A 23,178-nucleotide genomic window follows, 5' to 3' on the forward strand; every position below is an offset into this window, starting at 1 on the left:
AACACGTGTATAGCGGAGTTCCAGACACGAAACAGGCATTCGGTCAACGATTTCTTTAGAAATTGAGCCATAGCTATGGCTGTACATAATGCTTTGCAAGGATAGTTGCAGCGTCGCACTGCATTAGTTCGTCTAGGGTTCAGACCACTCAGTAAACGAATAGAGATCAGCAATGGCGATGGATAAAGGGACCGGTCTTTCCAGCGTGAAGCCCAGTCTCCGTGCATCCAGCCAAACTCTCCGGATAACACGACTTTCCGGTTCCGGCTGTGTCAGCTGTTCTGACCTGCTTCAACTAAGAACGAGAAAATACACTGGAGTTCAATGATCCCATGCTAGAACGATGCAGGATCAAGGCCTGGGGGAAATTTCAACCTTTTATTCCATGGTTGATAACAATAATGATATTGCTGCAATTGCAGCAATATTACGAAAAGGTAGCGTGACCATAGATATCTTGCGTGAAAGAAGTATCTGAGTAACGAAGAAAGCAGGCACCGCTTGCCTAGCTCATCAATCACTGAATGCCGGCCTCATTACGAAAAGCGGTCCATCCTTAACCGTCTAATTTCTTGAAAAGCCACAAACAGCTAGCAGAGAGCCTCTACGGAAACAGTACAATTCCGAGGTAGCATGACAATCCAAATGGCCATGGGAATTAGCATACCAATATCGAATAGTAGGTAACGAGGCACGGCCTACATAATACATGCGCGATGTGCAATATGCAATATGCATCCAATATGCACATCCATCGATGCATGCCAGCATGCCAATAATACGTGCATCTACACTGGACAGGACAACGATGAAGTCTCTAGGTCTTCTCCTAAACGTCGCGGCATCCCCGAAATCCACTGGCCCCGACACGGCTGAGATAGCCAGACATGGAAAAATAACTCTGCCTGGCATTTAATCGTCGCTCATGTTCACCTTGCACGAATTGTCGGGAGACTAGGTCTAGGTTAGGTTATGGCTAGGTCATACCAGGTCATACCTAGGTCGGTCGTGACTTACTACATGCACAGGCTAGGTCGTGGGAATATCGGTCCACCAGGGTTGCCGTAAGCATGACGGACTTCCACGGCCCCAGGTTTATAATAGCTAACTGGCAGGGCCAATCAACCGACAATAGCGGACATTCAGGGTCGCCATACCCACAACGACAGGTCCACAGGGACGCCACATCGACCACCATGGCTTGTTTTTGTCGCCAGTAAACGTACCCAGCGAACCGTACAGTCACCACCGGCACCGGTTCCACGAACCGTTCAGGCTCGCCATACAACTCAGATATACTCAGTACTGCATCCAGACACAACATCGGCCTAACAAGAACGTCGGCCCCACTGGATGATCTGCAGTTACCGGGAACAGTCCACCCCATAGATCATCCTCCGCTCACCCCAGTAGGCAGCCTGGAGACTGGGGGACGGCACAGCTGATAGAGACAGCGCCAGGGGGCGGCAGGCGAGATGGGGTTAGGCATTCTGAACGACTGTTCGTTCACCGTATGATAGTATGATAGAATAATAACTAGTACGAACGATGATGATGGACCATTGCTGGGCTATCGACAGATAGGATAGGGTGCAGCTGGAGACATTGAGAACTGCACAGACAGACTAGCCACGGTGTGCCGCAGTGGCCGAGACCGTCTCGGTGGAAGGGGAGTGTCCCATTTGGACAGTCCGCCCCGCCGCTCTAACGGTCACCCCGGAGATGACACACTCCATATAATAAGACACTTGAGATAAAACGCGCTTTGCAACAAAAGCCAGCCTGATTCGTTCATTCGACCAACACGTTAATGCCTGATGCTCATAAGCCGACTACCTAAACGACGCACGGTCAGTAGGCGGATGGGAGCCGAGAGGCCCAAGCTAACGCCATCTGTCGAGGCAGCGAAAACGAGAACTTACAAAGGGAAAATCATCGCAGGTGGCGCTACATAACAGCTCAGCAACCAATACCCCAAAACCGCAACGAGGAAGAACTCCGGCCAGCTGCCGAATGAAAGGGTAAGGGGTGTACACTGTACATGCATGATCAGGATCTCCAAAAGCAGCTCCAGGAATTCAAATAATGAATTCGGGACAAGTGATGGGTTGGATAGCAGTCAGTAGGATGATAATGTTCCATATATCATAGATATTATCAGCAGGAGCTAGGCTAATAGATGAACATCCTATCCTCTCACTCACCTTTGCTAGTAAGAGGAAGGCCTTCTCCAGTAGGTTTGGCACACCGGGAAGAACGTATACATTGCGCATGCGTACAACGGGGAATCGTGAGCGCACGCCTCGGGTCTTATCCTCGGCATAGACCAGCTGGGCAGTGCTTGGAACCTGGCAGAGAAGATGCAAGCAGGGAGTCAGAACACAGGTAGAGCATACAGTGATATACATGAGTCACATGTCTAGTAATTGGGACAAATAGAGGAAATCTACAGTGAGCGATAGTGCGATACAGTGATCCTGTACAGAAATGATATAGCGATAATCAGTAAAATACAGCATCATACTGTACAAATTAAATTACCGACCAAGCTCACGGGGATAATATGATGATAAAATGAAACGCAGAATCTCCTGTATAAATTACCCGATCCGGCTCACACAAATCAACTGCGTACATATCAGGGTGCATCAAATTATAAGGCAGAAATTAAAAATCAAAATATCGATTAGCTCTAGTTACCATTTTGTTCCAATGCACAAAAAATAAGATTCTACGAAGTTTCACGAAATTAGATAAATATTTAGACGTCCATCCGACCCCGACAAATCTCAAGAAAATGTCTTTTTTTGCATTCATTGAGTCCGAAATAGCGAAAAACGGTTGTAAAAAATCTGCTTACTTTCGACATCCATGGCGAGAACTAACATGCACAAAAACATATATTTCGAACATAATGCATTCCAAACATCAGTTTGAGATCAGTTATTATCACATATAACAGCGTATCCGCGTTCGTTCAGATCTGCACTGGCGTTGGAGTGTGACACTGTAACAAGCGGAGCAAGCTGCTGGGGAGAAGCCCATTGCCTGGTCTGCGGCTGTCAGCCATTACATCTGCGCCACGCTGGCCGCTGCCTTAGTTCGTAGCTTCTGCCATCTTGCGCTTCGAGCGACGAATATTTGGCTGCAGAGGACGGCCATGCTCCACAGCCTGCAGCACATTCTGCAGGTGCTGCTCGCTCATTGCAGCTCCCACGAAGTCGGATGCCAGTTTAGCACCCCGTTCGGCACAGTCGTTGACGGTGTTGATGGCCTACACGTTTGCCAATCCCGCCTGAAACGCTGCGTTGGTGACCCAGTCCTCAGTGCTGAGGGCGAGGAACGCTGGGTCGATGTGCAGATGCTGTATGCCGAACCAGCAGTCTGCGTTGGCGAGGTCTGCCAGCCAGCTGGACGGTGAGAGGGTTGGGAACTTTCGCTTGCCAAAGTCAGCGCCGAATCGCTCTCTTGGGACTCGCACTGGGAGGTCAGCTGGCCTGTGCTCCATGATGGCGTCTGCGAGTGCGCGTCGTTCGGCGGCCGGAACCTTATCACTGAAGAGTGCTAGAGGCAGCATATCACCAGTCAAGTACCAGAGGTGTCTTCCCAATGCCTTGATAGCTGACTGTGATGCCCTTGTCGACTGACTTATACGCTTGCAGGTGGCGATGGAGCTGCAGGTCGTTCCAGGCGGCGTCCACTAGTCTGTCGCACGTCAGCCACTACGTCGCGTATATATGCGTGACGAACTGGGCGAACGCCTTCACCTAGTTCTGTCATAGGCGGCGGAACGGGGAGGGCACCGGGGCACCGTGCCCCCCTTTGATTTTGGCATTTTAACATAAGCCCTATGGGCGTTGCATGGAAAGAATGGGACCAAAAGTCGGCAGTGCCCCCCCCCCCTTTAATTGAAGGTATTCCGCCGCTAGTGCCTTCTGTGTCTGCAGGGTCGTGGTAATGGCACCCCGAGGGATGGCTGTGATGCGCTGCTCCATCAGGGTCAGCTTGAGACTGTACAGCAGCTTCGCCATCCAGCTCGCTTTGCCCAGCGCCCCCAACCGTTGAAGTCGCTCTGGGGTTTTCGCTTCACCGATGTACAGCAGATACAGGTCCACAAACTCACGGTAGTCGCCTCGCTTGAAGTTCAACACTTCTTCGGCACACGAGACGAACTCAGCACGTAGTTCTCCGAGAAAGGCCGGTTCGGCGTCGCCAGGTGAGTGTTGCGACAGCGGGATGGTTTTGTCCTCCATCAGCAGTTTCCACTTGTCCCTCAGGGCCCTCCCGTCGACGACACTCCTGCTACTGGCTGTAGCGGATAACTGTGAGGCGGGAATGCTTCAGTGTGTGAGTGTCTGTATGTGGCGAGGGGAGGGGGCGAATTTCAAGGTATTGTCATGCAACGCCATGGGGCTAATGTTAATTTTGTCAAAGGTACGGGGAAGTGGAGTTACTTCCATAGCCCCTCCCCCTGTTCCTGCGTCCCTGGCGGATATAACCAAAGTCTCAGTTCACTTATCAAAATAGCATCGAGGCATCTTTGGGCTCCATACTCCGTTCCCCCTCCCGCTGAAAAGTTCTCCCCTGATCTCGTCAAAGTTTTGCTGGACGTATATGCTGTGACAAAGCCGAGATTATATTTCACATAACATTTCACAGACACAGTCATTACGTTTCATGAAAATTCCGTTATAGCAAAGTGAAAAAGAAATAACGCAGCGGTAGAGTAATACAAATCATATAAACGGAAACCACTCATGGATTTACACCAGGTATCTCTGTCCCTTCAGCAGAACAAACACGCACCCCCGTTGGCCTTCTCTTTAGTGCCCTGGGCCTTCTGATCGCTCAGATCGTTTTACGTGAACAATCAACTATCAGCTGACACCAAACATATCGGTTGCCATGATAATGTTCAGCAAGAAACCGCTAACGCCACCTGGTGCCGCATTTAGACGTCACGCCCCGTGCGCCGTACCGTGCGGTAGTTACTGACGGAAACATCAGCTCGGATGGATGTCTAAATAATTATCGATTGTCACAAAACTTCACATGCTGCGTTTCTAGGTGTAATGGAACATTTCTATCACTAGAGCTAATCGATTTACTTATGATGTGTATTTTGATGCACCCTAGACTACATATATGAGTCGCTGCATGTACCGCCATTGGTGCAAGGCCATCGACTGGTCCAGTCCTCAGGTCCCAGCAGGGTAGACGGCAAAGAACTCTTAGGCCTGACCTCGCCGGTTCACAGTCCGCTCACCTGTGCTAGCTTGAAGCAGGGTTGACTAGTATCATCTGTCTTGAAGTACTCGGATACGAATTTCTGAATCTCGGGCCTCATCTGTGTCTTGTCCCCAAACGCAGCCGCCACACCTGTGGGTACAGAATGTAAATGACGTTAGTTTGACTCTGGAAAACGAGGAGCAAACACGACAAACGAGGAGGCAGGAATGGCTTCCGCAGGGGGTGTCGAAGTCTAGTAGGAAAATCTGGCAAATTCCCTGCGTGACGTCACGTCGGGGATGACCGACGGCACCTTGCACTGAAAGATACGGCAGAACGGCTATTTTTGAAAAATGATTAAAAATACTTTTGTGCTGTTATGACGCATAAAACGCTTATCAGCATGTTCCTCATCATGTGATAAAGGCATATCAGTGGTCGAAAATAGCTGAGTCCCTCCCAATTTCCAACCACCGACCTCATAAGCAAAGGATGTAAGCGTAATCCTTAAGGGCGACTTTCCTATACATATCCGTACATATGCGTCCTTATGGAAATCGGTAGTGTGGCGATTGGCGACGCGCGCGACATCTGTGTGGCGACCAAGTGGCGACTGTGGCGACACCTGGTGGCTGCTTTTCTGCTGTATGTAGGCATTGGGGTTTTGCCAGATGTGGTTCCTACTGCTACACCACTATGTTGACCCAATACTAGAAAAGTTATTTTCCTAGTAAAAGGCAAGCAAATTGAAAGTTGATTTATAAAATTGCTTATAAATGATTACGAGATAATAATAAAGAAATTTTGATTGAATAATTATTTAAATAATCAACCGTGAAACTATATTCTGGTAGGTTTAGTAGAAATAAGTCCGTGCAACCTTGTATTTAGGGCCTTGGGCTTCCGCATGAGTTGTTGGAGGAAATATTACACCTCCCGCTAATATCACCAGTATAACGCCTTTTGTGGCGACTAACGGAGCGAGCGAGAGGGTGGGCCTTGCACGTGCGAAATTGCGAGGGGGTACCTCCAACTGACTTGTGCACGGCACCTTACTAACCGGTCTCTAGCGATGTGCCAAATTTGAGCACAATCGGCCCAGCCGTTCTCCAGATCTGGAAGCGGCACTCTGCACGTGCGCACGTGCAAAATGGGTCCCAACTGACTTGTGCACGGCACCCTACTAACTGCTCCGTAACCGTGTACCAAATTTGAGCGCAATCGGTCCAGCCGTTCTCGAGATCTGGAAACGACCCCTGCACGTGCGCACGTGCAGCAGCACCCCAACTCTGGCACATGGATATGCATTGCCTAGTGGGTGCCTACCTACATGCCAACTCTCAGCGCAATCGGCCCAGTAGTTACCGAGATATTGCAACAATTACAAAAGTGACACCTCTTGGTTTTGCACGTGGCACGTGCATAAGGGGTCACCCACATGCATCGGGAATAGTGCAATACTTGGTAGAAGGAACGAAGCTACCCTACAAAAATTACCGCATGTAAATCGGTCAAGTGGTTGCTGAGATATAAGCCTCGCAAAAGCGTGACCACGGCCGGCCGGCCGGCCGCTCATACTCAGAAATTTCCGTTAATCTAAGGAAAGACTACGCTCGCTTCGCTCGCTCCGTAATTAATTTCCACTCATAAAACTGCATCACGCATGTTTCCTTTCACCTATCAAGCCTGCAAGTGCCCACCCAGTCCTAAACACATGCGCGTCCTTGCGTTCAGCACGCGGGCCCCGCTCACTTGAGCGGCAGAGTGAGCTGCCATAGCCGACACGGCCGCCGAAAAACAATTGAAGTGGGCGCGACAGGCGAAAACATGACCAGGGGCGAGGTGGTACGCCCAGCAAAAAGCAGCGCCCGTTCGGCAAAAACAGCTGCATGCGCGGGCCGCGCGGGGCCGAAGCGGGTCAGCCTTTTTGCCGCCGAGCCGGGCCCGGTGTCGGGTGAAGCCGCTCAGGTTAGCTGGGCAGCTGAGCGGAGGACCCAGCGGCCAGCGAGGCAGGCTGCAGGCCGTGAGAGCAGTGGCACACCATCAGAGTGGTGCGCAGAGATCGTGGATGATGCCAAAAGAGGATCACTGACTGTTCACTGTTCTGTAGACTACAAATCACAGCACGGCTAGGCGTGCTTCGTAGACAGTACTTCACATAACTCTATCATGTTCATGAGGCTTAGCCTTTTTATCACCGAAAGTAAATATGTAGCTGAACCTGAAACTAAGTTAAAATTGCTAACCTAAATATCATCAAACGGACGCATTATGGCAAAGGTCAAAGTCTGAGGATGCACACACTCAACAAGGTCACTTTATGAACTGAGCGATATATTGTAGGTAACTACCTAATTAAAAAGCCCTCCAATTACTGATCGACATGAAGATTGTTTCACTAATGAGCACAAGGACAACTATTGTGACATTCCGATGTTGTATGGTGACCTGTTGGTTGGGCAACAGCGCCCCAAATTGGGAGTTCACGATAGACATAGTGATTTGACGGTTAAGGGCTGAGAGAGCGGGAGGGAGAGAAAGAAGCAGAGAGAAGAAAGAGAGAGAGAGAGAGAGAGAGAGAGAGAGAGAGAGAGAGAGAGAGAGAGAGAGACAGATACAGAGACAGAGACAGAGAGCGAGAGCGAGAGCAAGAGAGAGAGAGAGAGAGAGAGAGAGAGAGAGAGAGAGAGAGAGAGAGAGAGAGAGAGAGAGAGAGAGAGAGAGAGAGAGAGAGAGAGAGAGAGAGAGAGAGAGAGAGGAGGGAGGGAGGGAGGGAGGGAGGGAGGGAGGGAGGGAGGGAGGGAAGAGACTGGAAGCGGAAGGAAGAAGATGGAGAGAAAGAGGGGAAGGGAGACAAAGGGGAAGGGAGACAGGTGAGGTAGAGTTGGGAAGGGAAGGAAGACGGAAGGTGGATAAGAGAAATAGTAAGTGTGGGAAGTAAGAAAAAGCAGGGGAAAGCAAGGGTGAGCGACCGGCCGCAGTAGAAGAGAAGTCGCAATAGAGAAATGGAGAGGGAACAATCTTAGCCCCAACGTCGACTCGTAGCGCAACCGGTCACAGTGTTTTGCCGCGACACTAAGCCATATTGATAGCCCTGCAATAGTGGGGTGACTGCAGGTTGCAGGAGAGCAATGCTCATTGCTCAGCGTTCACCCCATCGGCGCGAGATGGGGACAGAGGCGAAGCACCTCCCCCCCCCCCTCCCCACAAGCACAACAGAACATCAGAGCCCCTCGGATTGCGGATCAGAGTCGGAGAAAGCCAGTCCACCTCCAGTCCGGCATCAGGGAGCGACACGGGGAATGCTGGTTACCGTTTACGGCCACTTTGCGGTGGCAGTTATGTCCGGCGCAAGTTTAGATGGGTGGTGTCAGAGCTGCAGGCAGACTGCAGTGGGGACATCGCTTCGCTGCTGTGTCGGGATTCGGTGTGAGGAGTTTGAACCGCAGGCTTGTTGGGCACACCAATAGCGAGGTCAGTTGCGCCCTTGCACGCAGCAGTTTTTAGAATCAGCGAGTCAAATAGCTATAGCTGGGTCAAGCGTTTTAGCGGTGAGCTGATCTCCAGGAGACACTATGTGCGAAAGAGTAACTAAATCATCCATAAGTACCTAATCCACGTTTTTATCGAACCAATTCGACTTGCATGCTGACTTCAGACAAAGACGTGTCGTTAGCAGTTGACTTATGTATATGGCGAAGGCCTCTTGGATTAAATTGTAAGAAAGCTCCGAAAAGCCACCGTTGGCGTTTAGTAAGCCAAAGCTTACCGTTCCCACATAGCCGGGGCGGATACCCTCCATACCACTTATGAACTGTGTCATGATACCGCTGCTACCCAACCTGACTCATAGAGGATGCAGCCTTGACCCAGAGAAGAACCGCACCAACAAACACGAACTCAGAATCATGATCGACGAAACTCGAAGGTCTAACAAACCAAGCCCGCAGCAGAGCACAGAACAGTTCAGAGCACACCCGATCGTTAGCAGACCAGCAATTATTCCAGAAGCCAGGCCAGCCGGCCACACCAGCAGCTCAGTAGTCAGGCTAGCAGCCAGCCCGCATCCAGGTCCGCATCTCAGCAGTTAGGCCCAAACCCGCAAGCCAGGTGAACGGTAGTTATCCTACCGTTCGGCCGGCGGGCAGGGGCAGGAGGGTGTTTGTTCGTCGCTGTTCCCTCCCCCTGGCCCGGCCACTCACCCCGGCGTGTGCGTGAGCGTGCGTCGACCGGCTTCAAGGTCGCACCGATCAGCTGATGGCAGTAATGGCCCGCTCGACCCTCTACGGAGCAGCTCCGCGCGTGGAGCATAGAACCGAGAACCACGGACAGTAGTATCGTGCACTCGCCTATCTATGGAGCAACTCTGACTGCGGAGCAATAGGAGCGGAAAGCACTCAACCGTGCAGGGGATTGGAGTTATCAGGATACCACTGAAAGCGAAAGCAGTCCCGAGAGAATCAATCAAAGCTATGAGAACTGATTTATCTTCAGTATGATAGACATATTAACTATAAAGAATAAAAGACCAATTATATTTTCAAATCTCCCCTCCGAGCCATCGGTTAACTAAAATAAATTGGAGTCGGGGTGGACAATGAACTAAGCAATCGTACCAGGGGCGCAGAAGTCACGATTGGTCAATTGGACCGTCACAGTGACGTGCCACCCCCCTGACCACTCACGGCCGATATTGTCAGGTATGGTGAGTTAGCTTTTCTGTGCTCCACTGGGGCTTTGTAATCGCCAAACTGTGTCAGTTAGCCAACCCAAAGGAAAGAAAGTGCGCGTCCCTACTTTCTCAGTACCAAATCAGTGAGCTCAAGCACCATTACATAACCCTCGGCGTGCACGATTGACCTGTGCCACCCGACGCCAGTCTCCAGTCGGCACATGGGTCTGTCCGGCGGACATGACTGGCCATTCCGGGGACCGACACCCAATATTTGTCACCTCCTATGACGTATTTACTCCTCCCTCGCCCCACAGAGCGTACAGCGTGTCAGCGGGCGTGAGTGCACCCCGCAGCGAAAGTGAGTCGACTCGAACGTCCTTGACCTCAGCTGCGGCCGTCCGGCTATGTTTGGCCGCTCCGGGCCCGGAAATTCCCGGAGCCGGACTCCTCTACTCCGGGCTGAGTCAGCCGGTCAGCTGAGGTCCGGGACAGGTGTGACCTGGCCGGGGTCAGTCCACAGTAACCGGTGTGCCAATCGCACGGACGTCATCCATAGTTTCTTGGGAAACGCGCTGCGGCGAGCGGCAGTCTCCCAAAATTGTGTGTGGGCTTGGGTGGCAGAGGGGAAATTCCTCTCCAAAAATGGGGATAAGAGTGGAAAATTGTCAGTCAGATAAGGCCCAAAAAGAGTGAAAAGGGATCAATGGCATACATTTATGTACAAGTGTGGTAAAATGTAATATGTAAAATGCCAATCCATGCAGATGTTTTTTGTCGGTAAAATTAGGAGTGGAAAATTGTTCTTAAAAATTAGAGATGAGAGTGAAGAATGATTTTTATTTGGATGTAATTTCCCACCCAAATGGACACATTTTGGGACACTGGCGAGCGGCCAGCTACAGATAAAGAGAACGATCCAGGAGGGTCAAACGACGAACTGTGGGTGGGTCGGTTGGTTAGCGACAAATGCCGAAGGAGGAACGATGAGTGCGCTCATTAGCCGCGCTGGCACATCCCCCTAGCTGAGCTGATTTCCAAACTGCATGATAGGTATCGGATATGAAAGATGACTGATTTTATAGATGTATTTATGCTATAAAAATAAATCATATCTGGAGCCGTTGCAGAGTTAGATCGTTAACACGCAGGGGAAATACCCGAGACCATCTGAAGCCCAATCAGCCAGCATATATGCGCCGTTCAGGACCCTCCACCCTGACCCACGCGAGTCGCGAAGGTACGGCCGTGCCCGGCGCCGGGGTGGCGGCTCTGTGTGCTGTTAGCCTGCCTTGCAAGGACGACCGGTGCCCGTCAGAGCGCTCTTTAGCGGCACTCGGCACCGCCCTGGGGGCACACCGCGCCGGCAGCCACCCACCACTGCGCACATCGGCCGCGCCACTTCAACGGCCGGCAACTGGTTCAAGGCTGGGGCGACCGTTGGCAGGGAGAGGGGTGAACAGAGGGGGCGAGAGGTCAGTGGGGGGGGGGGGGGGTCGGGCCGCCTGCTCCCCCTCGCTCTCCCGTGGACAATGCCAGATATAGGGGAAGGTGGGGTAAGACGGCCCAGCGGGGCAAGACGGACCACCAGCCCTCCCGGCTGAACCGCTGCTGGTATCTACTGCTTTATGCACTCACTATGTTTGTTTTCCTTCGTAACAATGGCCACCTTGAGCTCATGCTGCTAGGATGCATAGCTTTTGAGTTATTGAGAAAAATGTTGTTTTTCGTCAAACCGATCTAATATAAGAGGTCTACGGGTGATTCAATTACGGCGCCTTTCTTGCATGATTAGTTTCTATTTTGCACTTTACTGTGAAGAACAAAGTTATAAACTTAGTTATAGTCACACTTTAGGAAAGGCAAGGTTTTGCAATGTTGGGCTATTTGACATATACCTCATGATAATGACAGAATTTAGATTTGGGGCAAGACGGACCACTGTGGTCCATCTTACCCTGTAGTGGTCCATTGTACCCTGCATATGGAAAGTTTTTTCCAAAACATTGACACAAGTTTAAGTAAGCTAATTTTTCAGGAAGGAGTCTGTTGCATGTGAGCCATGCATGCAAGTGCTCAGTTAGCATGCATTCATGCCAAACGACAATCAACACACATGTTCCCAGCTTTTAGCTGCACTTCCATCACACATGAGCAAAGAATAAAGGCTCATTTTGTAACCATTCTGGTTACTTTTTCTTACAAGAGTACAGAGCAGAAGTGTAACACACATGAACTGATAGCAGGCACTGCTGGGTGGTCCGTCTTACCCCACGTTTTTTCTTGCCTGAGTTTTTGACATGTCCCTCTTTAAGAGCATCCACCACCTAGATGTCTTTAATTTGAAATTTAGTCTTTACACATATCAACAGAGGAAGGATTGAGCATTCCGAAGACTATAAATAATATGAATTACGAGAGCAGTGTAGCAAGATATGCGGCCTCAAACCTTAGCTGGTCCGTCTTACCCCACCTTCCCCTACACGGGAATGATACTGCAGATAAAGGTTCCGTTAGCATGCCGTTAACGGCTTTCGTCACGCGGATAGCTGGCAAGCGGCATTGGCCAATGGCAAGTGATAAATCTCAGACGTGGTATTCAGTTCGCATGTGTCTTGATTTATGCTATTGGTCAGGTCAGGTCTGAAATAGTAGTTGTATTTCCTCTATGGGCCAGAAACCAGCTCAGGGTCGCACCTACACCACTTATCAGCGCGGTTACAAAGAAACCAGCGTGCGAAGACACTAAAACCAGTAGTTGGTGATTGTGAATGAATATCAACGGGCCAGAACAAACTGTCCGACAGTCCCCCCCCCCCCCCCCCCTGTGAAGCCGCAAATTGTATCTAGAGCGCGCGCTACTGCGAGCAGATCACGCCCTCTTCTATCGCGTATTTTTTCTTCTTCTTGAAAACTACAAAAGTTACTGACACATGCAAATTCGTATACCCTTCTGTAGCATCGAAGAATAAAACTACACCAAGACTGGTTCGGATTACGAAAGGAAAATTACTCCTGGCGAAAACACCCAATCAGAGCCAACATGTTAGTACCTTAGACATGAGTGATGCTATATTTCATATCTGCTCATATCCATAACTACCGGCCGGTCGGCCGACAGACCAGGTCACTGACAGTTGCAACAGTGAGCGGCGAGCCCAGGTCAGTGCTCACCGAGTGCATATGATGTGCACGGCGTGATGTGCACGGCAGAGGGAGGTGCACGACGTGCAGCTGCAGTGCATGCAACGTGCAGAGGAATAGAGTGCAGGCCGTGCAATGGGCGCAAAAGATGTGCAGAAGAGGTCGAGGCGAAGAAACGTGTACTCGTGAGGCCACGCGGTGTGCATAGGGACTTAAACCTAAGAAAGGTGGTAAAAACGGCACAGGTTCTGGGTGATGGTCGGGGCAGACGGACATGTGCTTTACTGGATTCCTCACAAACCGATAAGACAGCGCAAGAATGACCTCTATGTATTTCAAGCATACACGGTAGGCTGATGATTAAAAGTTAAATCTTAGTCCTATGGAGAGCTGCCTTATAGTGCCTACCACGCCACAACACCAGAATCCATGATATCCCTCTGGTCACCAGCCACAGGGAGTGCAAGGTCACTCCGACCTAGCCCCAATGGAGAGGCACACCCACCAACACACCAAACAATACAGACATCAGCTACAGCCCCGGGCGGTTATTTGCGGCGGGAGCGGCTGGAAGGCACCATATCACAGGCCAGGGACAATAGCCAAGGGCTTCGAAGTTGGAGTCGCAGTGGATTTTGGAAGCTGGATCCGGAGTCGGAGTTACCGAAAATCCATCGACTCCGCATCTCTGCCAGGTCTGCGGAGTCGGAGTCGGTCGCAGTTGGTTTTTGGAAGACAGCGTCGGAGTCGGAGTCCCCGAAAATCTATCGACCTCGAAGCCCTGGACAATACCGATGCACCATAAGTGATACGGTGCGACTGGCACGGAGAATGGCGGCGACTGTGGTGGAACGGGGATAGTAGTATACCCATAGCACATCGGAGGCTGGTCGCCTTGAGCCAGAGCATATCACAATTCACATGCCTGGCCTGGCGAAAGCCGCCACAGGTCAGAGGCTGAACTGAGTCTTCCCAGGTCAAAGGCTGGCCTTTGTGAGCCCAACGGATCAGAGACTGGCCTAAGCCACGCTGAGCTGGCCTTCACAAGTCACACTGGCCAGGGGACGGGGACAGTCACGGCATACCAGACCGAAACAGAATGCCATTGTCCACATGGAATAGGCTCAGACGGTGTTAAACTCTCTGAGTCCCGCCATCACCGGTTACGGCCACGGTCAATGTCACTCACCAAATATTAAACAGCCTCGGAATGACAGCCGGCCACCCCTGCTCAAGGATCTAACTTCCAGCGGCTCCTCTTCTCGAGAGAAGTTCATATGAGAACAGGAGCAAAAGGCACGGAAGCAATTTGAGCAAAAAAGAAAGGAGCATACGAGGAAAGGGAATATGAAGGGCGCCGGCGTCGGCTGACCGCCGCCCGCGCCAGTCACGGTCACCGGATACATCCGCACGCCTTTGGCAGTCGCGGCACCGCCGGAGGCAAGGTCACGACTACCGGAACACGACACCGGACCGTGACGTCATCACGGCACCACCCGGCTGTGACGTCAAAGCGGACTATGAGTTCCCTCGAACTGTTTTTAATTTTGATTTAAGTATGTCATCATGATAACATATGTGGCATTATTGTGATGTATAAATAAAATTGTGATGATGTATTACAAAGGTTACAAACTATCACACGCATCACTGAAACATCGAGCGGCAGTCCATCCCGTTCCTTGTTGATTTCTTCTGCCGAGATGACCGAGAGAGCGCCTGGACGAATCCGGACGCTGACGGCTCTGTCAGGAAGGCTCTCCGCCCACCCTATCCGCGTGGGACCTCGCCCCTGGCCGGGGAAGATGACTGGCTCATAACAGAACCGGCGCCAAGGTCGCTGATGGGGAGGAGACGCGACCTTGGCGAAAACCAGCGGAAAGCGACAGGGGTTCCGGGAGATGTCCATGGGGTAAATGAGGCTACATCGTCGTGACAATAGAGCACCAGAAGAAAAGAGATAATTCTGCAAAGCAGTCTACTACATTTGAATTGCATTTTTGTGACACGTGATTTGTGAAGTAGCATTTTTGTGACATGTGATTTGTGAAGGTAACTCACACCTGGCTCTTTGCTGAGGTCCACTCTATCGGAAAAAACAACTAAAGGTAGTTCAATGGGCTGCCCGAAGGAGAAAGTGACGCAATGTCAGGGTCGGAATATTTACGACCTACCTCGGGAAATGGGTTAATAATCGACTCAAGTTCAGGGCCCATGGATCAAAACAAACCGCAGGAGTAGCTCTCGAAATAGCAGCACCCGAGACGTTGCAAAAGTAGGCAGTAGTAACTTCCGTCGGCGCCGTCACTCACAAATTGAGCTGTCGATTTCGACAAGCTTGCCCGCAGATTGCTCCCGTTGCACAATTCACTAAATGCTACCTGCTCAAGAGCTTACTGCTACATTGCAGCTTGCTCTTTGCTTGCTTGCTTTTGCTTCTAACAATTTTGAATGTCGGTGAAGGAAAAAGCAGAATGTAGCACAATGATACATTCATGCAATATTCAGCCCGCGAACTTTTTAACAGTCGTGGTAAAGTTATGGTTGATGTATGCAGTATGCACTGGTTGAGCTCCACCGCGCATCAAAGTGAATTTTAGTTAAATGCCTTCTAAAATGCCCCAAATTTAAATTAATGCAAACAATTCCAAAATGTGGCCGTTAGACTTGTTTTATCAGAAAAAAAAAATTATAGCCGACATCAGGAGAAATTCGACACGAACTTTTTAATGTGACCCCAAAGCTGCTAGTGTGTCAATCGAGCACAAATAAATCAGCAAACCAAAATTCGCAAAAAAAATCCCGCTTTCAGCACCGACCTGGGTTTTCCGCCGGTCCCCCGCCCGCCGGGCCGCGTCACTTCATCGAGGCATACACCAGGCACAGTCCCACCGAGAGCACCAGCAGGTTGATGCCGCAGTCTATCAGCATGTGTCCCGCCTCGGCCAGCAGGCCGTGAAACAGCAGCGTCCACACGAGCATCGCTGCAGCGCTCCGCACACCGCGTCACGCACCGGCGCCGGCCCCGCACTGACTGACCGCCGACCGGCGTCCGACCGACCGGCAGGGGAGCAGGGCGGCCGGCTTACCAAGGGCACCTGGCACCGACCGGCCCGGCCCGGCCCGGAGCCGGCCGCGGCTCCCTCCACCCCACTGCTGATGTGGGTGAGGGTCGGGTGGTGGGGTCATCTCCCGCCAAAGCAATTAGATGCTAGGAATATTTATGGGGCATACATTTACTGACATAAAAGCAGATCTCCAGACAAGTGCGCAAAAAACTTGTGGTGATGTCAGGGTCAGGGCACCTTCGCCCGTTTCTGACGTTTCTGCGCATCGCTGATGAGATGCATGAGATCCTGTCAGGCATACCGAAATCAGCCATTATCCAGTCTTGGAGCCCTTGAAACTCCCCACACTCCAGACAGCTGCTATTACTCCCTCACTATAAATATTCCCAGGGCACATCCCCGCCTATAATGCCCCCACTGAAGGTCACATATCCAGCCCTGTCCCAGGGAGGACAGGAGCGGGAGGGGGAGGGGGAGGGGGACAGCTGGGAGAACACCTGGACCCGGCGCAGCGGTGCGGACAGCCGACCCCATCTGACGGGGCACCCCAGCCCACGTGCTGTGACGGCACTCCGCTCCGGCAGCAGCACCGCGGCAGCAGGCCGGTGGTCATTTCAGCCAGGCGTGAAAACTGGTACCACGTGACTTTGTAGTTATATAGTGCGCGTCAACGTCAGTGACTGTTGCAATTGCAGAGTTCGACGGCCAGATGATTGCTCGTTCGGGGGCAGCCCGGCACCTTTTGTTCAATGCCAAACATTTAATATTTGACGAGTCCAGATATGTGTTGCAAAAGATGCTGGAAACAACCGAAATTTAAAATGTGTTTCTTTACGCCCAAAAGACAAACCAGGCACACAATTTTTTCAGCCCCGATCCTCCATCCGCACAGCTTGTTGCCGCCGGTCAAAACGGTCATGAGCTCCATCCCCCTCTCCCCCCCCCCCCCACCCACCCCACCCCCGATAAAAACAAACGGTAGGGTGCAACAGTAGTGTGACGCCAGCAACTTCGGCCTTGGCAACTTCCATATAGCGAACTACTATCACCTGGCATCTATGTAGAGTAGAGTGGGGCAAAGCGGCCACCTTGGCGCTTCTTCCGATGCCGACACTTGATTTTTAACTTGGAAAGATTCTTGAAGATATGATGTTGAGTGCTCACGCGGGGAACATATTGTTAAAATATTTTAGAATGAACCTTTTAGAACCTTTTCCTCGAATAAAGTAATGTTTAAATGTCAAAAATGATGTATTAAGGCGTTTAAATTGACGATATTGATATTGAAATTCAATATAGATAACGTTTGTTGTCCAGATGGAAATAAGGGCCAATTCGGAGCTGGCCACTCTGTCGTGTCCATTTTCCCCTGATCATACCGTCCGAGACAAAAATATTATGAGGCAAAAGGCATAAAAATTGGTAAACGACATCCACGATAACCACACAATGCATGAACGAGATTGCTTAAATAAAATTCCAAACGGCTTCGGAATGAAACAACATTTAAAAATCGCAAAATTAGTTAGTAACCTGGCAAGAAATGTTTTTCCGTGTTTCACCGAACAATGGCGATGGCCGGAAACCCCGGTCTGGCTCATTCGAACGACCGCGAAGAGGAGTATAATTGGCAAGTGGCAACCATAAATTGGAGCTGACGCCAGCTGTTGAGGGCTAAAACGAAGGGTGGCCGCTTTGCCCCGGAAGGCCGCTTTACCCCCACTCCCCCCATTTCAGTAAGCCCCCTGAGCGGCTAACGCGACAGTAAAACGCCCTCCAAGATAGGCGGAAACAATGTTTCAGGCTCCGTGCATTCTCAAAGAGACAAATACACACATCTCATGGAATGTCAATCGAGCGTTCCCATGAACAAAACCAGGAATTATTCGGGTCCGACCTTGCCGTTCTGACTCGCTCACAAGGTCGGATCTGCCTGTCAGTCGTCAGCTACCGACCTTCTGAGGCCGAAGGGCGATAGAATTGGGCCGATCCGACGGCCTTTTGTAAGACCACACAGCTAGGTAGTTTATTGGGAATCGCTCGCCCACGCTGAGTGACACCAGGCCCCGTTTTTAGTTCGGGTGACCGGCTACAGAGACATGTCATCAGATGTCCTAGGTGGATAGTTAGGCAAACACCGTGACAGTGTATCTTTGATCGCAGTGTGTCGCGGGCACACAGGTGACAGAGAAAAAAAAACGCCGACCTGTAACGGTTACTACACACCTCCGTTAAAGCTATCTCACGCTTCCAGCGGACTGTCAACCTTAGCCGGGTCTATGTGTCCCGTCAGACTAGTTACAGCGTGGACAGAAGAAACAACTTCGATTATAAACGCCCAATCATTAAAAAACGAGTTTACTTTCTACACATCGGACTGTTTCAGTTTTCCCCACCCTACGAACGTGCCTGAGGCTAACATGTCTCCCTCTCATCGCGCCTTATCCACCTAACATCGTGTTCGGTAGATGTGGAGAATTGATTCGCGCCTCCCGACCCGACCCGACCGGAGACCCAACCTATTGGGCAACCGCTGACAGCACCGGGCCAGTCGGGGGTCATTCAGGGGGCCGGGCGGACCGTTAGGTGCACGGACTAACGGGGGGGGGGGGCGGTGGGGTCGCTAAGCCGCTGACACACCCATGTGCTCCTCGCCAGTGACAGTACCGGCTAGGTCACACCGCCAACAGCAGAGACAAGAACACCATGCCTCACCACTCCCCAACTGAGACACAGAGGCAAAAAGTTGGGATGAGTCAGGCGCTGCCGTTGGAGAGCAGGTGTGCTCGTACACATTCCACCTACACAAGACAGCAAAGTCTAATGAATAGAAAACTAAGCTAAGCGGTTTCTCACAGAGCGTAGGCCGTTTATCGCCACTCTGCCCTAACAGGGGCGGTGACAGACTCGGCGCTGAATTTAGAGGCCCGGGTAATCCCGGTCAGGGAAAGGTCGTGCTCCAATGGCAGGTAATTGCGCCAGGGGCCCATTCAGCGTGCACCCTCTCCCGTCATCTGCATATAATGGCTGTATATGGTCGGATAGTGCACTAAACGTGCACTGAAGTACACAATAGACGATCATCGCATCACGACTACGTTCTAATATAGAACGTATGACGCCAGCAGAACGCCCCAGAATGCTCAGAAGAGAACCGGTCTGAGCCCCACCTGTTCCACATTAGGGTTATTCCATCCATTTTCACAATGCGATGGTTACAAGGCATGAGCGGAAAAAAGGAGTTCTGCAAGCTAACAATCAATGGTTTTTCAGTGTGATGAACAGATACAAAACACATGATATGACCCAGAACACTCCCAGAACAGACCCAGGTTCCAGTCACGCCCTTCGACATCCCTCCCGGTGACCTGTTGTGTGCCCCCCCCCCCCTCCCTGGAGAGGGAGCGGGGTAATCGTACAGCCTTGCCGCCGGCTGTCGAGCCGTTATCTACTGCGCAGCTGAACGACGGAGCGCCCCCATAGGGCGGGGCCAATAGCGGAGCGCTCCCGACGGTCACGTGACCACCGCCAGAGGTGAGGTAGGTCACATGACGCAGGACAGCGGCGGCGGCGGCGAGGGACAGAGCCAAGAGATGGACGAGCCTGGGATTGGGAACGGACAGTAACCGTGCCGGGAAATACACTCGCGCAGCTAAGCTCTGAGTTGAGTCGTGAGACTCGGCGCCACCGGCCGATCAGCGGGGAGGGGCGGGGAGCGCCTTACTGCAGTCCAAAAATGAATGGTTTTTACTTGGGTAATAGGTTGCTGAACTGACACTTCTTAGCATTTTCCTGTTATCAAGTAAATGAATTATCATGAAATCATTATGAGGATTTATGAAAAATGGTGGGTGAGCAAGAAAAGTGCAATGGTCATTTCAAATATAAATAATCGGCGCTCCTTCCCAAATATCATCATTGAATCAATCACTGCACCAACCGAGGGAGGAAGCACGACCGTTTCCAAACAAGCCGCACTTCTTACTTTTACAAACATCGGAAATATATCCAAACCGCAAAGATGTGTAGCTGTATCGCTCATAACGCTGAACCCATACTAGTTGGGCCGGCTGGTTAACTGTGATCTGAGCTCTGAGTTCTGACCTAGTGCGCTGTGCATTTGCAGTGCGGTGTAGCGCATGTATGTCAATTGTGCAACGAAGCGTGAGTGGGGTCAGCTGGGCGCTGTGTGTGTCCACTGGGAGGAGCTGGGGTCCACCCATGTGGATAGACAGCATTGGTGGATAAGAAGGACGGGGAGAGACAACTCCAAGAAGGACGGGGAGGGGTGGGGGAATAAACGCCCCAGGTGACATCACGAAAACCACCGTCTTACAGGCCTAGCTCCGCGGCCTCGTGCGTGACCTACCTTCAAAGGTCATGTCATCATGTGTGGGTCCAATGCCTCCAGAGGTGATAACAAAGTCGAACTTCTCCGCGAACAGGCGTACTTCATCAGCAATCAGCGTCACGCTGTCGGGGATCACAGAGACCTGCCGGTGGAACAGCAGAGGGTCACAGACGGGGGTTGGCAGTTTTTCTAGGAGCACCTGCTATGGAGATGTCATGAGAACCACAGGAGTGGCAGAGAGGAAACAGAATAGAGTAGGAGCTTGTATGGGAATAAGCGGTACCCCCCCCCCCCCACACACACACCACTCCCTCCAACCCCCCCCCCCCCCAGTACACACACACATATGACGGGGTGAATGACGGACGGGCCAAAAAAACGTTAATTGAAAGTGGCTGTGCGGACAGAAATAATGAAATCAAAACCAAACGGGGTTAGTATTGTATGCCAGTAAAAGAGACAGAGAGCACAAACATGCCTCGATTCAGGCTTATAAATAAACATTAATATTAAGAACAGAGATACGTCTCGGTTGAAATGACCGTTCTAACAATAGCTCGACGTCGCTCTAAATTGCCGGTATTTTACCGCCTCCGAGACTCGCCCGGGGTGTTTCATGAGCCCGGCTCCGGCGCTGAGACGCGGTTCCTCCCGTCGAGGCCCTGCAGCTCAGCCGTCCTACCGGCGCCACAGTCGCCGCACGGGCAGTCGTTTTGCAACGGTGGGGTCACGGGATCGGGCCTCAGCACCGGCCGCTATGGGCGCGCGCCGCACGGAACAGCTCTCGGTGTCAGAGGTAGGCGCGCAGCGCGGCGCAGCGGGGGCGGTGGCCGCGGCCGCCCCGGCTGGGCCCCTCAGTTGAGCAATGAGGGCCGTGCAGGCCGGAAAGGAAACCGCCCACCGGACGGGCGAGATGAAGCGGTTCGCTTTCGGTCGGCCGTAAGAACATTTTGTGAAAGTTGATATCGCGCTGTTTGGATGCATGATGAAACTGAAGATAGAAATAGGGAAGTGATTTGCCTTCGCTGAAATAGGCATGCCCTGACTCCCACGAGAACGGTGCTTCTTCGAGCCGTACACAACGGAACACTGCACAGCAAATAAAACCAATTATAAATGGTTGAAAAGCGCAACCATGTAGCTTTCACATCAATTCCAACTCACCTTTGGAACACGAACTCCAAACGAATGCAGATGCTTGAGGATGAAGTGTGAGTTGGTGTCTTTTACTTGACCTTTTAAAATTTCATCGCCAATCACTGAAAGGAAAGAGAATGCAATTAAATGAAGCCCTTATCTAAACATAACGCGAGCTTCAAAACCAATCAACAGAGACATGATATCTAACTACATAGCAAACGACACTCATGATAGTTCGTTCAGTACACAATATATACCTGCAATCGCCAACAGTTTTTATTGTTGTCTCAAGCAAACAAGCCCGGTGGAGACGGTGCTTACCTATTACGCCTGCCGTTGACCTGCCGTGGCCGTTGGTTGAGGTACCGCTGCTTGTGCTCATGTTACAGTGAGTGAGACAGACTTGTCTTAAGCACGTCCAGCGTATTCTTGTTACGCCAGAAAACAGAACTGAATACATATGATGAAGTAGCTCGCCAGCATTTACTGGAAATAAAAAAGAAAAATAATACGAAATACAAAGAGGAATACCACTGCCCTAGTAAAAAGGATGTACCAATTACTATCCACAAACCTTTATTACAAGCTGTGAAAAAAGTATACAAAGAGGCGCCCGCCGCACTGCCACTCCCGATAGGCCTGGTAAATCCCTCGACTTTTGAGACACACTCGCATTCTCGCTCCACTCCCCACTGAGGTCAGCTCTCTTCTACCAATCCCTCTGTCTGATCCCACCGTTCGTCTGCTTCAATCCCAGGATCCAGCCAATCATTGTCAATCTCCACTAATGTCGGTTTCCGATTACACTGCTCCGGGTCGATATTTGCGGTAGGTACCGGAGATGGAGCGAGCTCCGACGGTACCAGCTGTAGATGAGGGAATCGAAACAGAACAGACCCATAATTGGCGGAGGGTCCGGGCCTAAGCGAAGCAGCTGGTGTCAAATAACACCATCAGCAGCGCAGTGACGCTCCAGAGGCGGGAGGGGAAGGGGGAGGGGAGCCGGGCGTGGGAGGTTGACCCGGACCGGGGACAGGCGGGACTGCCACCGACCGTGGCGCCGGCTGGTGGCGCTTTTGTCAACTAGCACTGAGGTGTATAGTGCCACCTGGTGCCACCTAGGGGTGTTATGAGAAACCAGAATAGCATGTTATGAAGTTAGTTGTTTTCACATGAGGGCATATTGGCACAGCTCTGGGTGCAGGCTGCAGCATCCTAGAGGCAACAGGGCATCAGATGAATGAGAGTAGAGTAGGTAGGTAATGAATCTAGTCAGCCTCACCCAGTCATGAATTAATGGTAATACCTAAGGTTCTTTTCTTTTTCTCAGACAATGCTAATACACTAGCACTATACGAATAAAACCATTTGTATTGTTATTGTATTGTAATTGTCTGTGAGAAGGAACATGTCTACCTCTTCTAATAAGGTTCTTTCACTGATTGAGGAATTGATTTATAGTAAATGGATCCATATGAATATCAATGAATCAATCATAAGCATAATGTAATGTATGAATCAACGCATCGATGCAAACCCATTTTAATTTGACATTATTCTTATTTTAGACAGCT

The 23,178-nt window shown here is 51.1% G+C and overlaps 1 protein-coding gene across 3 annotated transcripts in view; it reads right to left on the reverse strand.

Moving 5' to 3' along the window:
- LOC122388099 (FAD synthase-like) overlaps positions 1–23,178 on the reverse strand; it is a 31,819-nt gene that overhangs the window by 7,824 nt on the left and 817 nt on the right. For 2 of the 3 annotated variants that reach the window (XM_043378885.1, XM_043378886.1), the window contains exons 2-6: positions 21,926–22,090; positions 21,629–21,723; positions 20,483–20,606; positions 5,267–5,379; positions 2,205–2,348 (exon numbers count right to left, since the gene is read on the reverse strand). In XM_043378885.1, coding sequence (XP_043234820.1) covers positions 2,205–2,348; positions 5,267–5,379; positions 20,483–20,606; positions 21,629–21,723; positions 21,926–22,090 — 641 coding nt within the window. Of the gene's footprint in view, positions 1–2,204; positions 2,349–5,266; positions 5,380–15,864; positions 16,199–20,482; positions 20,607–21,628; positions 21,724–21,925; positions 22,091–23,178 lie in introns of those variants that run through there. The other variant, XM_043378887.1, reaches the window with a different exon arrangement.

The sequence above is a fragment of the Amphibalanus amphitrite genome, unplaced genomic scaffold, assembly GCF_019059575.1.
Source record: "Amphibalanus amphitrite isolate SeventyFive unplaced genomic scaffold, NRLGWU_Aamphi_draft 000308F_arrow, whole genome shotgun sequence".
NCBI lineage: Eukaryota > Metazoa > Arthropoda > Thecostraca > Balanomorpha > Balanidae > Amphibalanus > Amphibalanus amphitrite.